The sequence below is a fragment of the Lytechinus variegatus genome, chromosome 3 (genome assembly GCF_018143015.1).
Source record: "Lytechinus variegatus isolate NC3 chromosome 3, Lvar_3.0, whole genome shotgun sequence".
Taxonomy (NCBI): domain Eukaryota; kingdom Metazoa; phylum Echinodermata; class Echinoidea; order Temnopleuroida; family Toxopneustidae; genus Lytechinus; species Lytechinus variegatus.
The window spans coordinates 9,779,860-9,797,580 of record NC_054742.1 but is presented as its reverse complement, the minus strand read 5'-3'; the positions used below and the strand labels follow the sequence as shown (position 1 = coordinate 9,797,580).

General features: G+C 34.4%; 1 protein-coding gene across 1 annotated transcript in view; it reads left to right on the top strand.

Moving 5' to 3' along the window:
• LOC121410179 (nascent polypeptide-associated complex subunit alpha-like) overlaps positions 1 to 10,755 on the top strand; it is a 31,460-nt gene extending 20,705 nt beyond the window's left edge. The window contains exons 5-7 of the mRNA XM_041602091.1: positions 268 to 408; positions 8,081 to 8,203; positions 10,232 to 10,755. Coding sequence (XP_041458025.1) covers positions 268 to 408; positions 8,081 to 8,203; positions 10,232 to 10,249 — 282 coding nt within the window. The 3' untranslated portion in view covers positions 10,250 to 10,755. The remainder of the gene's footprint in view (positions 1 to 267; positions 409 to 8,080; positions 8,204 to 10,231) is intronic.
• The last annotated feature ends 6,966 nt before the right edge of the window (positions 10,756 to 17,721 follow it).

The window sequence follows — 17,721 nt, the reverse complement described above, 5'->3', positions numbered from 1 at the left end:
CTACTTGAAAGCAGAAAAGTTGAGATTAATAAAGTTGATGTGCCTTGTGCTCTGCTTGTATCCATCGGTTAAAGTGAATGATTATAGGTAGAAAGTGTTCACATGAATCAGCAGGCATTGTATGGAATTGCAGGCTGTAGGTTCACTTGTTGTGTTGGCTGTGTACTTAACTGTATATCATGTAAAACAATACTAATACTTATAGCTGTTTAGTTTACACAGTGCACAATGAATTTTGAAATGGATTTATATCATTTAAACGCTTAGATTGAAGACTTGAGTCAGCAAGCCCAGATGGCAGCTGCAGAACAATTTAGAGCTCCAGAGAAGATACCATCTGCTTCGGAGAAGGCAGCAGCCAATGAACCAGCTGTAGCAGAAGAAAGTGATGGTGAAGATGCAGAGGAAGTAAGTATTGAACCAACGCTTTATTGCCATCCCTCCTCAATTTTAGGGTTCCCCCGAAAAAAAAAATTAGATTCAAGCAGCTCTATGCAGCAACTTGCAATTACCGTGTATTATATACTCCTTGCTTTAATTCAACCAGGTTAGGGTACACAGCTTATGTTGTTTTTCGCCAAATTTATTACACTATCATTTTCAATCATAATTATGCAAGAATCAATTTTAGTAAATGAAAGTAAAAGTAATCAAACCTTACGCTGCCAAGTGCCCTATTGCCATGGTCAGCTCAAATAACAGGACTCAGCAAGTGCAGCACATAGATTCTAAAACAAAAATACCCCACATTTCTTTCAAACGAATATAGGGAATTATTTTTTCTCGGTTGGGCTGGCAATATTACTATTTTCTTTCATGGCTTTGCTCCTCGATAGCAACGGCCAGTCCAACCTTGGATAAATAATTCCTGCTATATTATCTCAAAGCCTGAAACACGTGTATTTGTGTACTTGATTGATTCAAGTACATAAGCATTTTGAATGAGAGAAAGTCTGACAAGTCACTTCCAAATATAGGTTAAAGAGTGAGATCAATCAAGCATGCAAATCAGGGTTTAATCAATGACCATACTTCAAAATTGTTCAAACATCAATATTGAACAATGGGGGCGAGATTGATTGATTATATTGAAACTTGGCAGTTTTTCACAACTTATGAATTCTGAATCCTTTTATTTGATTGTATTCAATTTTAAAGACTGACTATACCCTTTCATAGAGCCTTGGTCATTTGATTAAACTGTGTGCTAGATTCTGTCTTATTCTGGCTCATGAGAATTTGTCCATTTACAACCCACTAAAAATTTTTTATAAAGGGATGTTTCCGGGCTGAAATGTATTTACATCTAACTAAATAGAGTAAAATTCACAGAACAAAATGCTGAAAACTTCATCAAAATCGGATGAAAAGTAACAAAGTTTTTGCATTGTAAAGTTTAGCAATATTTGTGAAAACAATTATATGCATGTTGTCATGAATATTCATTAAGCTGGCTGATGTCATATCCCTACATTCCTTTTTCTTTCGTTATTACATGAAATCATGATTGTTTCATTTTTTCATACATGGGTAAATGATGTGCCTCCATCATGATGAAATAAGTTGCGGCAGTAAATAACTAATGCACTTAACGGACAAGTTCAACCCAACAAAGTTGATTTGATTAAGAAGAGAAAAATACCAAAAGCATAATGAAAATTTCATCAAAATCAAATGTAAAATAAGAAAGTTATGACATTTTAATGTTTTGCTTAATTTCACAAAACATTTATACGCACATCCTGGGCGGTATGCAAATGAGGAGACTGATGCTGACCTCCACTCACTATTTCTTTTGTATTTTATTACATGTGATGAAATATTCTAATTTTCTCACTGTCAAGTGAAACAATGCTTAATTCTTCCCTGAACATGGGGAATTAGCATTGTTTTAATACTATATGTTTAAATCAACTTTGTTCTTATTGTCAAATCTGCAAAAAATGAAATATTGTAAATAATGGTATAATTCTAACACTAAGAAAAAAAGAAAAAGTGAGTGATTGACATCATCGACCGACTCATTTGCATGACACTGAATTGTGCATATCACTCTTTCGTAAAAAATAAGCGAAACTTTAAATAAAATGCCATAACTTTGTTATTTTACATCCAATTTTGATGAAATTTTCATCATTGTGCTAGTTTGATTTTTCTCTTTTATTCAAATCTCCATTTTTCTGGGGTGGAATTGACTTTTAATCAGTTGTCAATCCAATTGTTTTAGCTCTTGCAAGAAAAATCTTTAATAAACCGATTTCATATAATAAAATACAAAAGAACAAGTGGGGAAATTACATCAGCCCACCTAATGAATATTCATGAAGACACACCTAGAACTGTTTCACTGGAATAATGCAAATTTTTAAAATTCAATAACTTTATAAACTTATCTGAATTTAAACAAATTTTAAGCATTATACAGGGCTCCACACTAACCCATTTTTTCTACTGGTCCAACCTATTCATGTCGGACCAGTAGATACCCAGTTTTTCAAATTTTTACTGGTCCGAACCCAAAATCTACTGGTCCCAAAAACAAAGAAAACATTAAGAAAATGCGCAAGTTTATTTTTCTAGCCTTTCGTTACCCCCCACAAAAAATGAAGGACAAAAAGAAAGCAAGACCGAAACGAAGAAAGACAGAAATGAAGAAAGAAGAAAGGAAGGAAGGAAGGAAGGAAAGAAAGGAAGGAAGATAAAAAGGTAAAGAAAGGATAGATGTGAAGGAAGAAAAAAAGAAAGAACTAAAGGAAAGGAAGGAATAAAGAAGGACAAATATAAGAAAGACAGAAAGAAAGAAAGAAAAGAAGGAAGGAAATGAAGCAAGCAATACAGAAAGAAAGAACAAATCCAGAAAGTAGTAAAGGAATTAAAGAAAGAAGAAGCAATAAAAAAGAAAGTGTAAAAGGAGAGATGGAAAGACAAACAAAAGAAAGAAAGAAAAGAAGGATTGAACGAAGGAAGGAAGGAATTAAGGAAGAAATGAAGGAAAGGTAAAATGATAGATAGAAGGAAAGAAATAAATAAAGGAAGAAAGGGAAGGAAAGAAGCAAGCAATTATAAAAAAGAAAAGGTAAAAGAATTGATGAAAGGAAGAAAAAAAAGAAAGACCGAGAGACAAAGAAAGGAACGAAAGAATAATAAAAGCAAGCAGTCGAAAAAAAGAAAGGAAGGTAAAAGGATATAATTAACAAAGGGAAAAAGGAAAGAAGACAGATAGAAGGAAGGAATGAATGTAATAAAGAAAGGGCTGAGAAAAGAAATAAAAAAGAAAGGGTAAATAAAATGATGGATGGAAGAAAGAAAGAAAGAAACAAAGAATGAAGAAAGGGGTAAAAAGAAGGAAGGAAAGAAAGGAAGAGATGAATATAGGATGGATGGACTCAAAAACTAAAGAAAGAAAATATCAGAAAGAAAGAGAGAGAAAATGGAAATAAAGAAAATATTTTATAAAAGGATAGAAAGAAAAAATGAATTAAAAGAAAAAATGGAAATTAAAAGAAAAGACAGTAACAAAAAAATCGAGGGAAGAAACAAAGAAAGATTAAGAAGGAAAGAAAGATAGGAAGAAAGCTAAAACTATTATCATAAATAATTTATCAGTTTCTTTTTGGCTCAATTAAAATAGCTACGAAAGAAAGTCAGATACCAAGTGTATCAACACACACATAAATGCATATGTGGGGCTATTATGTATTCAGACGATATCACCCGAAACCCGATCTGTTTGAACCAAAACAGAAGTGAAAATTTCTCCTTTTACTGCTTACAAATGACAGAGTTGCTCCAATTTTTAGGAAATATGGACATTATAAGAGCCTTTCATGAGTATGAACCTTGAATTTTGACAGTTCTGTGAGAGATTTCTGCCAGAGTTTAGCCAGGCTTCGTTCGTGCGGCCAGTGGAGAATTTACCATGTGAGTTGTGTGGCTGACTACATGTACACTGTATGTAATATTACACTGTATGCATGCTGTATACATTACGTGCGATTCATTCTGTGTGTATTCTGTGTGTGAATGGCAGAATTTAACGGGGGGAAATGGTTTGCTGTGAATTTGACCATTTCTGGAAAAGTTATTGGCCCAACAATGGTTTTTATTACTGGTCATGCCGGACCCTTAAATCTTGCTATTTTTGGAAAAATTACTAGCCCGACAATGATATTTTTACTGGTCATGTCGGACCAGTAAATCTTCCAATTTCTGAAAATCTACTGGCCCGACAGCGATTTTTACCGGTCTGGGACCGTCGGACCGCCGCTAGTGTCGAGCCCTGCATTATACAAATAGCGAATAGGCATGAGTGCGATGGTGCGAGATTTCGCATGAGGTGAAAGAAAGAAGCTCTATTCAACGAGGCGTTAGCTGAGTTGAATAGAGCGTATCTTCCTGTCACCAAATATGAAATCTTGCACATAGAAGATTATATGACTGGAGTTCCAACAGGCAACAAATTTATTCAAGCAGCTGTTCATTTCTGAAGAAGCACAAAAGAAAGAACAGCAGTAAGGACCTTTTTGATGTCCGCCTTCGAAGCCGCCAGTTTCAGCGAAAGAAATCAGAGGAGAGAAATTTTACGAATATCCATTTGTTTAAATTTTCCTTTTTTGAGATTAATGAACAAACTGAGATATGAATGCATGACAAGACACTAATAACCAATCACTATAGCGCCAAGATATTTGCCAAGATTATATCAATTAATCATTAATTTGTGAAAAAAGTAAGAATTTTACCTTTACTGAAACCAGATTTTAACACTTTTCTGATCGTTTGCGGTGAATGAAAATTTCAAATGTGAACTTATTTCAACTTATGAACTACACATATAACCAGACCAAAATGCGGCGAAAAAGTAATTATCACAATAGCATATTTCCCTTTATAAAGACCTATAGCTGCAGAGTCATGTGGGAATCATTTGTCTACACAATTGCAAGAGATGTTGAGCAAAGTGCATGCCTGACATACTTTATGCTGGCAGTTTTTAACCTCATTATTTGCTGCTACTCAATCTCATTTAAAACCTTGATTGCACGAATAAGAATATTTGCAATTTGTGTTGTACAACGCCTCCGAGAAAGTTTTTCCCTGCAGTAATCTATGAAAAGGGAGCAAAAATATTGAAAGCGAAAAGGAAAATCCCACAAGCGCACATGACCTCAGGCAGTGTTGCGCATTTAGCCAGCAGGCTATATGCGTATTTCACTGTGACGTCACCTCCAAAAGCCGTGCAACGTTACATTTTGGATGGTACGTCATGTGTGCAATGGCATGAATGTTTTACATTGGGTTTCCCATAATTTGCTTGTGTACAACAAGCAAAGTAGGCATTGTACAATTTGCTCTGCGGATTTTACTCTCCGTATTAACCCTATCTTAAAGGGGAATCCAACCCAAATAAAAACTTGCTTTTATAAGAAAAAGAAAAATCAGACAAGTCGATAGGTGAAAGTTTGATCAATATTGGACAAACAACAAAAAAGTTATGAATTTTTAAATGTTGTAAATATTGGTAATCACTATACCCATAGAGACTTCAAATTGGCCGCATATGGGATGTCATAGTGATGTAAGGCAAGGACTACTCTTCCATGTACTCCAATACATATTATGGCTAAAATGTCATTTTTCCAAAAAGTTTTATTTTAAATTGTATTTTTCGTTCATGAGGACATAAAACAATATACTGCCTGGATTATATTTAGATTACTGCCCCAGGGGAATGGGTACTTAGGAGAGAACCACAAATCCCTGATGATAAAGTACATGGCCTATGGGAAAGTTGTCCTTGCCCCTTGTCATAATTTACTTACCCAGTTGCCAATTTGAAATCTACATTCTATTAGTGATCTCAATTTTAATGCAGCTATAACTTTCTTATTGCTTGTCCGATTTCTTTCAAACTTTCGCCATTCTATTTAATTTATTTTTCGCCTTCCCAACACAACTTTTTATGGCCAAGGCTGGATTCCCCTTTAACTTGGCTATTTCAGACCAATATATACTGGGGGGGATCAATTTGACCCCCCCCCCTCTCATTTTTCGGCCGCTGATAGCGTGATCGCAGCGAAAATTTGCATGCGCATAAAGCAGGATGTAAACTACAAGACTGAATGGTAAAATTTTTTTTAAATTCTTTCCTTTATATTGTTAATTAATTTCATATAGCTAGTAGAATGCTAATTTTTGGTTGGAGTATCAATTATTACATTTCTAACAAATATCTACAAAAAAATTGCAAAAATATGATTAATTTCTTATGTATTTTATTGTTTTTTAAATTCGTATGTATTTCTTTGTTTTTTATTGTTTTTCCAATGAACTTTGTCGGGGAACCTTCTGCAATCATAAATAGCATAAAATTAATCCATTTAAACCAACAAAAGTAAAAATAATCATACATCTATGATTTTTGGTTGAAAAACACAATTTGCATTGACTTTGTACACAGAATCATGTTTTTGAGCAATTTCGGGTCTGACATGCACTTACAAAATGTTGCGTAATTTCAGAACCGCGTCCCCAGGCATCGCAATTTTGGTCTCAAAAGATGTGCAAGACTTGAAAGTAAAAAGTCTGTGAGTGGCGCGATGAAAAAAACTTTGAGCGATGGCGCAGTGATGAAATTTGTCAAGGGGGGTCAAATTGACCCCCCCCCCCCAGTTTAAAGGAAACCAAAACCCAAAAAGAGAAGTTATCTTATTGGAAAGAGTAAAATCAGAGGAACAATTTAAAAAAAGTTTCATTAAAATCGATTATGAAATAAACAAGCTATGGGAGTTTGAAAACTCTTGTTTTACTTTTTATGGGCATCCTCAAATTGGCATTCGTGCTTCAAAATGGCTGATTTTGTGGACAACTCTCCATTTGTTTTGTACACAAATTTTCTGATTTTCCTCGTTATCTTTCAAATTGCATCTTGGCTCCTTCTGAGCACAACATATGTCATGGCAAAATATAATCCACACCATATATGTCAAGGTCAGGAGGAGATAATGTGAAAAATGTAAAATAAAGGGGAAAATCTGAAAATATGTGTACAAAGCAAATGGAGAGTTGTCCACAAAATCAGCCATTTTGAAGCACGTTTGCCAATTTGAGGATCTACATAGTAAGTACTACAAGACTTTTTAATCGTCCATAACTTGCTTATTTCATAACCGATTTTCATGAAACTTTTTTAAATTGTTCCTCTCATTTTACTCTTTCCAATAAGATTGCTTCTCTTCTTGGGTTTTGGTTTCCTTTAATAAGGGTTAAAACATTAATATCTTCAGTCTGGAGCATCCCTTTATCTGACCCAGAAATATAATGATCTAATAAAAGATGACAGATTAATCATTCCAGCTATTCACTGGATGATATAATTTCAGCCCCAGTGTACATGTATATTGTGACCAGTGACTAATGGATGTATTTTATGGAAGGGTCAAATGTACAGTACATGAAATAACCAAAGCTTTAAACAAAAGAAGTCTTTTGAGCTGCTTTCTGGGTCAGACACTCAAATTACCAGACAAAGCAAGCAGGATGTTATGCTAATAGATTATTGATTTTCTTTATTTTAGGCTCTTGTTGCATTACATACTATATTCCTCCACCATTCTGACTCTCTGGTGAATACATTCTATTTAATATATAGATCAGAGATTGGGTCATTTGATTTATAAAGTAATTGACAGTTAAACAAAGTTTTTCTTTGAAAAATCCAAGAATTCCTCACCCAAAATCCTAGCAAAAGAGAAGGGATAGGAGGGGGTGTTTCAGGGGTGACAAAATCATTTTCAGATATCTACAAAATCTCTCCTATGCACTTGTGCTTCATATTATTACATGCCATCTACTGAGAATATTTTTACCATCATATATGAGATGAAATAAGAATATGCATGTGATTGTGTGTATGATAGTTTACATGAGGTTTTAAGTATTGTGTATACAAGTTTGAACCTCTTCAGAATATCTCGTTTAACTTTGAATTTGCAAAAGCATTCAAGGAGAAATACTTGAACTACATGAATTTCTTGAAATTTTGCAAAACTTATTAATTTTTTTATTTGTTTCATGACAGATTGATGCAAGCCATGTGGAACCTAAAGACATCGAATTAGTCATGCAACAAGCTAATGTGTCAAAGAAAAAGGCAACAAAAGCATTGCAAGAAAACAACAACGACATAGTAAATGCAATAATGGTAAGTCAAATGTTTGTTTTATCTTAAGTCAAATAAGGGTTTGGGTACCTCTACTTCTCTCATAATATTGGGGGGGGGGGAGCCAGGGGTGGGAGCCTTCCTAGCCAATAGGAAGGCCCCATGACAGGTAGGGCGTATCCCCAATACAGTTGCTGGGCGCAAGTACACAAATATTGATGCGCTTAATTACAAAGAGAGACATTGAGCTGTGAAGGATTTTAGAGAAGTAGAAAAAGAAGGAAAACAGATAAGAAAAAGGAGGAATTAATATGTAGGGCCTAACTAATTGCAGCATGAAAAAAATGATTATGATAATTGTCATAGATGATGAGTGAAACTAATACCACATTCTAATCTAAATAATATTATATGCTTGACATTCAGTCGGCAGGGTATCGGGATATTTGGTAATAAAAAGATATGACAAAACTTATGACTGCTACCCCCTGTCATAACTTTTGTCATATCTTTTGCTTGTATAAAAGGATTACGCCCATTTAAAGCCGCGTATTTTTGGAGCGCACTAAAGAGAAGAGACAAAATTTATGACAATTTTTGTGACAAAAGTTATGACATCCACCAGAATACCGATTTTGTCATATCTCTGAGATAAGATAAAGTATAGAGAAAAGACAATGTTCAGAATACCGCCCCAGAATATGATGACAATAAGGACCACCTTCACTGAACCGTATTGTATTAAATAATGCTAATTCCACATGTTCAGGGAGGAATTTATCGTTGTTTGACTTTACAGTGAGAAGAAACTTAGAATATTTCATGTTTCATGTAATAAATTACAAAAGAAATAGTGAGTGGATGACATCATCAGTCTCCTCATTTGCATACTGACCAGGATGTGCATATAACTATTATGTGAAATTAAGCAATATTTTCAAAAATACTAAATAGGTTCATTATTGCGGATTGAAATAATCGCTAGAGGGTATTCATTTGTCTCGCAATCTACTATGGTCAACAAGGAAATTCGTGATCACTCTCGCAAAAAGTGTTCACTGGCTTTCTAGGAAATTCGTGATCACTCTCGCAAAAAGTGTTCACTAGCTTACAAGTTCACGAGCTTTCGAGTGCCGCTGCAACTCTTTATCAAGTGACAAGGATTGTCCGATATCGTACTCTATTTATACTAATCTCCAAGACCGTACGCACAAGCGCGAGAACAATAGGTGGGCACTGATCCGTTGTGTGATTGGTCAGGAGTTATGCAAATTATATGCAAATACGCCGTGGGTCGGCAATATGCAAATGAGACCAAAATTGGCGGGCTCGCTAGTTTCGGACAATCCTTGTCACTTGATAAAGAGTTGCAGCGGCACTCGAAAGCTCGTGAACTTGTAAGCCAGTGAACACTTTTTGCGAGAGTGATCACGAATTTCCTTGTTGACCATAGTAGATTGCGAGACAAATGAATACCCTCTAGCGAATATTTTCAAATGTCAGAACTTTCTTCTTTTACATCTAAGTTTGATGAAATTTTCAGTTTCATGCTTGTTGGCTTTTTTTTCTTATTATTTAAAATCAACTTTTTGTTGGGATGGACCTGTGCTTTAATTTGCTTACATCTTTGTTGTGCATTTATTTGGTTTGTAAAAAATAAGCTATATTTTAAAATGTCATTATTTTACATCTAATTTTGATAAAATTTTTGGCATTATGCTTGTTTGATTTTTAACCCTCTCTGGGGGTTGACCCTCCTTGGCTCCCTAAACAGTCATTGTATCACAATAAAATTGACAATATGTCATGGCTCACAATTTCCTCATTTGAAAGAAATTCCAAGTAGGAAGGGTTATGTTTTTTAATTGTACAGCATGATTTCTTTTTTCTGTTGGAAATTTCCAAAGTAATCATAGAAATTGATGAAGAAAAGACAATTTTCTGGGTTGCTGGAATACTGGAATGTATCTGATAAAGAAATAGAATAATATTGAATTTTCTCATCGTCTTTGTGTTGAAATCAGATTAAATCACTAATCACTGTCTTTAATTGATTTTTATTTTTTACAGTGTCTGACAATGACTTAGCAGTGATGGTATGGTAAGAGGGGAAGCAGAGGACAATGGAATACACTAATCAACATCCACAATACCTTGTGTTACATCATCAACATTTTCAACACAATCTCATAGAGGAACATATTAATGGGTATATAGAGAGCAAATGGATAATAGGGATTCTGTTGTGCAAATTTCTTACTTGATCACTTGAGGTTTATTTTGGCCTGAGTTGGTCTTGCCAGAGAACTTTATATGTCCAATGTGATTGAGATTTGCCAACGCTTTATTCCAATGGAACAGGTTAAACTTTATCAATAAATGTTTTTGTATTTAAACTTATTCAAAATATTGAAATTCAACTTCAAACTTTATCAATGAAAGTGATAAGTCGGATCAGAATCTTGTGTTTCTTCATTTTCTTGTCCTGATTCATCATTCCTTTGATAAGTTGGTCGCCAATCAATGCACACTTTATCATTTATAGGTTGCACAATTTTTATGCATTCAATCATAGTTTGACTTTGAGACTAATAGCACTGAAAAAGTATTGTGAAGTACAACGATCCTACTTTTTAATTTTAAGGCTTAGAAATGAATGTTGCTCAATACTTAAAATATGAATTACAATTTTGGTTTTAGGGGAAATTAAAAACCATTGCATTTCATTTAATTGGTGTATTCAAGTGCTCATCATCTATCTGAATACAAGTTTTTCAGTGGTCACACATTGTTGGAATATGGAAAGAAAAGTTTCCACTCTGACTTAGCCCTAGTTTTAATGCATGATACATGTTCAAGTAATATACAGTTCTCTCTAATATGAAGTAGTAGATATTTATGTCTCTGGATGGATTACCATTAACATTTTGAAAATGTGGGACAATTGGACATGAATTGGCAAATGAGAATGAGTGCGTCCCACAAAACACGAAACCAAGATTTGGGGGATTTGACCCCCCCCCCCCCGACAAATTTGGTCACTACGCCATTGCACAAAATGTCTTGATCGCGCTGCTCGTTGACTTTTTACTTCAAGCCCTGGCATCCTTTAAGACCAAATTTGCGAAGTCGGGTAGTTGGTTCTGAAATTACGCAACACTTTTAGGTGCATGTCCGATCCGAAAATGCTGAAAAACGTGATTCCCTGTACAAAGTCAATGCAAATTTCGTTTTTCAAACAAAAATTATTGATATATGATTATTTTTACTTTTGTTGGTTAAATGGATTTATTTTATACCATTTATGGTTCCTAAAGGGTCCCCTATTAAGTTCATAAAAAAAAACAATGAAAAAAGAGGTTTGAAAAAACAGAGAAATACATGAGAATTTTAAAAACAATAAAATACATAAGAAAGTAATGATATTTTTGCATTTTTTTTTAGATATTTGTTTGAAATGTGATAACTGATACTCGCACAAAAAATTTGCATTTTTCTGGCTACCGGGCATGCAAATTTTCACTGCGATAGCGCAATCACCAGCCTAGATCTAGTATATACTGTTGAAAAGCCCAGTTAAGATAGGGTTAAGCACAAATACATTAAACAAATGACCTATCATTATAAAGCTTAGAATCTCCTCTTTCATCTGAAATTACTAAGATTATTTCTCACTTAGCTTGAGTGAGTAAAAACAATTTGAATAAGGGAAACCAAAAGGTCACTTGTGTCTGGGTTTCACAAAGAAAACCACATTTTTAAAAAGTTCAATATCTGCTCTTTGATCAGATACCTCAATTATGGAAAACGGTCAACAAATTTTTGGTTATTTAATTAAAATAAGGCTTGAATTTCAAAAATTTCATAAAATAAAGAGGCTTTACAGACTTGTGTTAGGACTCACTCAACAGTCTGTTTTGTTGACGATTAGCCATGAATTAAGTGTTTTGTTAACCATGCAATAGCTTCTTTGGGAAACTGGTAAAACATGTTTATTTTAATGAAAGTATGGAAATACAAGCATTGTTTCAAGGAAACAGAATTTTTAGTTCTTGACCATTTTCTGTGATTAAGGTATCAAATAAAAGGGCAGATATTGAACTTTTTAGGCGTGTAATTTTCTTCTTGAAATTCAGATACCCCAGCCAAATAAGTTTTTGGTATCCTTTAAATTGTTTTTGCTCACTCATGCATGAAGGAGGAATAATCTAAGTAATTTTAGATGAAAGAGGAGATACTTATATGCTTTACATAAGTAGGTCATTTTTCTATTGTATTTATGATTAAGTTACAATAAATCATCACTAAATATCGCTTTCGTTTTTTTGTGGGATGCACTGTGTAAAAGAAAATGGCTTGCCAAGTAAAATAACTTGCTAAATAGAACAATGAGAATTGGTTTAGATTTAATTCAAAACTGTGTCAATGTGATTTGAATTAAATAATATTTTTTTCAATGATTACATCATTGAAGTTAGAGTGCAAAATAATGTTCATTTCCTTAAGTAACAATTTATGACTTGTGTCCCTTCAATTGTTTTAAAAGCTTATAATTCTTTGTATATGAAGTTGTTTTGTTTGTAATTGCTTCACATTTGTTCACAACAGTAATAAAAAAAAGTAAAGAAAGTAATATTCAAAGTATAGGTTGGGTGTATAGCTAAAAACCCTGCACTGACTGATAAATTTTGTTTCCAAACTCCACGATCCTTTTAATTTCAAGTGAGGAGAATATTGTCTGGATTAATTTTGTTGACATTGCTTGAAAATAATTGTAAGTTCACTATGCGGACTTATAAAAAGTCACAAAGTTGTTTATGGATTCGCTTGAGTTGGTGCCATGTAAGTATATGTCCATAATTTTATTTGATCTCTTGTGTGTAGTATTTTCATTGCTTTATATTGGGAGATGTTGGAAAGATCGTGTTATTTTACAAGAACAAACATGGTCTGGGTTTATTCATTAAACATCTATCATTTGACAATACTACAAGGATGGTGTTCAAAACAATTACTTCGGTGTCCCCCAAATGTTACATTGTGATAACAATGCTTACATTTTCTTATTGTAATCATATGTTGCTTGATAAAATTCTTGATGTTTTATTTTTTATTATACATACATTCACCACTTGAAAGAAACGTTAAAGAATTGCGAATAAACATTTGGTGTCCCCACGTATAATATAACATTGAAAAAAATCAGTATTTTGTTATAAGCTGAATGGATTACTGACTTGCATTATCATGGCCTCTTTTTAAAATATTAAAATTATACTTGTTCTGGGGTGCTGAAATGCAAATTTTGCATTTTGGTGTCCCAATGTTTGCCCCTTTTTCCAGTATGGTGATTGTTTTCTGCTCTTGTTTTTTATTCATACATCATTTGGTTTAATCCCATTTTGATGGGATTTTCTCAATAAGACCATTTCTAATAGTAATTTCCAACAATAAGATGATTCACTGCTTTTCTGGCAAAAATAAGCATGTCACAAATTGGGTCCCTTATTTTTGGAAATACCCATACATGAGTAGGCTGACCACATTGTTTCATTTATGTCCTGACCTAATCTTTTATTTTTCAAATCTATATTTGAAAAAGTTCTTTGTTTACTTTTATTTATCTTGATCTGTAACTCATTTTTTGTGTGGGCAACATTGATTATTTCTAATATGTTTCAAGTAACATTGAAGAATCTAAAAATTTGTGTGATTTAGTACTACAATGTACTTGTACATTAAACATGCTGTAGTGAAATAAAATGACTTTGTGTTCAGTTCTATTTTTTATTTCATTTTTGTCTTCTCTTTTTTTTTTTGGGGGGGGCATGTCTGTTTCACAACATGTGCAACGCATATAGCAGCCTGTATTGTGTTTCATCACTTATCTGTTTTAAAATGTTTGTTTTTCCCTGATAACCAATTCCATGCCATTTATAGGGATCCAAATGTCGTCCGTCACAAACCTAATGACACATAACTCCACAACCGTAAGTCGCTTTTCTTAGATGGTAGATGGACTTAGGGACCTGTATCTTATGCTGCAGTCAGAGGTCACATGGTTAGGTCAAAGGTCATTTTCAGGTCAACGTTCAAGTTTACATGCAAGACTCTCTTATGACACCTAAATTTGCAATCGTAAGTCGCTTTTCAACCAAACTTGGATGATAGATGGACTTGAGAGACATGCATGTTATACTGCAGTCGGAGGTCACATGGTTAGGTCAAAGGTCATTTTCAGGTCAATGTTAAAGTTTACATGCAAGACTCTTAGGACACCTAACTAACTCCGCAACCGTAAGTCACTTTTCAACCAAACTTGGATGGTAGATGGACTTGCATGTTATGCTGCAGTTAGAGCTCACATGGTAAGGTCAAAGGTCATTTTCATGTCAACATTAAAGTGTATGTGCAATGCTCTTATGACAAGTGTTATTCCATACCAGTCATTTCACAATGAAGTTTCGATACAATTCTGTTGCATGCCCTCGCAAATTACGACATTTCTGGTTATTTTCATAAGTGGGCGAGACACAAAATCGCTTTTGCCTTGTTTATGTAATGCTTTCGCAAACAAATTTTATTGGAAAAAATGGACATCAAAAGCAAAGGAATGCATGTGTAATTCTAAAAACTATAATATGAATAAGAAAAATAGTACATTAATTTGATCAAAGTCTTATAGAGTATCTGGACTATGAAATAATTGAAATCGAATTTTTTATTGTAATCGACTACATAATTTTTCATTTACAGGGCTGTTCTCAGAAAAGGTCAGAATTCATTGTTCCACCATTTGACCTGTAGCCTTGCAATCCTGCACGATTTATCTTCAATTTTCTTCAAGTAATGACATGGTGAATGGCTATTGCACAACATGTGTTTGATGTTAGTGTTTTAAGGCATGGTCACACCGCCCGAGCGTTGGTGGAGCGGAGAGAAAAAAAAATCGTCACCGCTCGCTACCGTTCACCATTTTCGATTTCGATTGTTTTGGGGTTTTTTTTTCGATTTTTCCCCTTCGGTCCTCTTTCCCTAACGCTCCAACAACGCTCGGGCAGTGTGACCATGACAGGCCTGGTCACACCGCCCGAGCGATTTTGGAGCGGTAGGGAGAGATCAGTGGGTGTGACCAACCTTTAGCGTGGAAAGGTGAATGGGTAATGATTTACATCCTTTACTGTAATGTCCATTAAAGGTCAAGTCCACCTCAGAAAAATGTTGATTTGAATCAATAGAAAAGAATCAGACAAGCACAATGCTAAAAATTTCATCAAAATCGGATGTAAAATAAGAAAGTTATGACATTTCAAAGTTTCGCTTATTTTCAACAAAATAGTTATATGAACGAGCCAGTTACATCTAAATGAGAGAGTCGATGATGTCACTCACTGTTTCTTTTGTTTTTTATTGTTTGAATTATACAATATTTCAATTTTTACGAATTTGACGATAAGGACCTAATTGCCTGAAGCACAATTCCACGTGTTCAGGGAGGAATGAAACTTCATTTCACATGACAATGATGAGAAAATAAAAATATTTCATATAATGAAATACAAAAGAAATAGTGTGTGATGTCATCAACTCTCTCATTTAGATGTAACTGGCTCGTTCATATAGTTATTTTGTAGAAAATAAGGGAAACTTTAAAATGCCATAACTTCTTATTTTACATCGGATTTTGATGAAATTTTCAGTGTTATGCTTGTTGAATTTTTCTCTTTTTATTCAAATCAAGTTTTTGTTGGGGTGGACTTGTCCTTTAAGGCTTGGTCCCGCATTACAGATGGAGAGGATGTAAAACAGAAAAACGAATCTTTCCATCCGTTGGAAGTAGTAGGACAAGTATCGGCCCCTAGGACATCTACACCCCCCCCCCCCGGACGGTTACACTTCGTAATTCTGAAAGTTTGTTATTCCGAAACACATAAATTGCCAATACCTCGACGTTCATCCGAAAACGAAATAAGTTTCGTTGTTCTGGACAGTGGCGTAACTATAGGGGGGGGGGGGTGCCCCCCCCCCCTATCGGCTGGCTAAAAAAAAACGGGGGAAAGGAGAAAAGCAGCTAGGATGAAAGGAAGAGGAATGTAGTAGGCAAGAAGAAATTATTGTTCATTACATATTATATTATGATTGTTATGTTATATTACATAAGATTTTTTATGTCTTCATTGTCCATGGTGCTCGCATAGTTTGTTTAACGAGTTATATAATCCTGTTGTACTAAACCCGGGGTTGGTGCCATTATGGCGAAGTTACAACAGTTGTATACGGACCCCATTTTCATCCAAATAAGGGACCGATGACGGCACTCACTGTTTCTTTAGCATTTTATTTCATGAAATGCAAGATTTTCATTTTTTCTTCATTGTCCTGTAGTAAAACAAAGTTTTATTACTTTTCCCTGAACAGTCACGTGGAATCATCATTGTTTTACAATTTTCAGTGAAGTTGCTCCTTAATGTCAAATCTGTAAAAATAAAAATAAGAAATTATAATAAGAAGAAAAAGATATTGTGGATTCACACAATTAAACCCAAAAGAAATAGTGATGGCATCCCGGGATAGCTTTAAAGCTGCTAAAATGGATTACTCTTCAAGGTTTAAGGTGAGTTAGGGACATTGTTATATCGAATATTCTCTCATCTAAAGACGCGTTGCCATGACTGCAAAGATGATAATGGCAAACTCTCCGGCTCCAAAACAGGAAAATCAAGGACCTCACCGCCAACAATCAGTTTAGTAGTAAAAATGTACCTGAGTAAAATAGAAATAGTCTGCTTCGGCATATGGAATAATTAAAGTAATCACAAAAGGTTTAGTAAATGCCTTGGAAAGGCATATATATATATATATATATATATATATATAAATGTGTGAAGCTATACATGTACAACAGCTTTGGCAACTCCTTTATTTAAATATTGTAAAGAAATGGATGAAGAGAACAATGGTAGACGGTCGGCCTAGCCACTAGCCCGTCTCTGTGGTCTAGTGGTTAAGGCACCGGCGTTCAAAGCTGGGGGCCCGGGTTCGATTCCCGGCAGGGACATTTTTTCGGCATAACCAATTTTTCCAAAGGGTAGATAGCTCTGGGGAACCTTGATTTAAGCTACGTCTACCATTGTTCTCTTCATCCATTTCTTTACAATATATATATATATATATATGTATGTATATATATACATATATACATATATATATATATATATACATATATATATTATATATTTATATTTATATATAAAATGAAAGTGACGTACATTGGGGTGACATTGCATGGAAAGAGAAAAATGGACAAGCAAAAAAAGGCGTAGCTCCGGCGGCCGGTCAAGGTGATTTCGGTTGGTATTGTTACGTATTAGCATACCAACCTGATTTCCAGGCGTGCTACCTATTCAGATGAACAGTATGCAAGACATATACGCAGCACCCCAATGAAATATCGTGGGGTGCTGGGTGCCCCAGCACACTCGCTTCCCTAATTCATTATTCATCTTGGGTGATTTTTAAATTGAGTCGCTTTAGTTAGACTAACTAAATACGCGCGACTT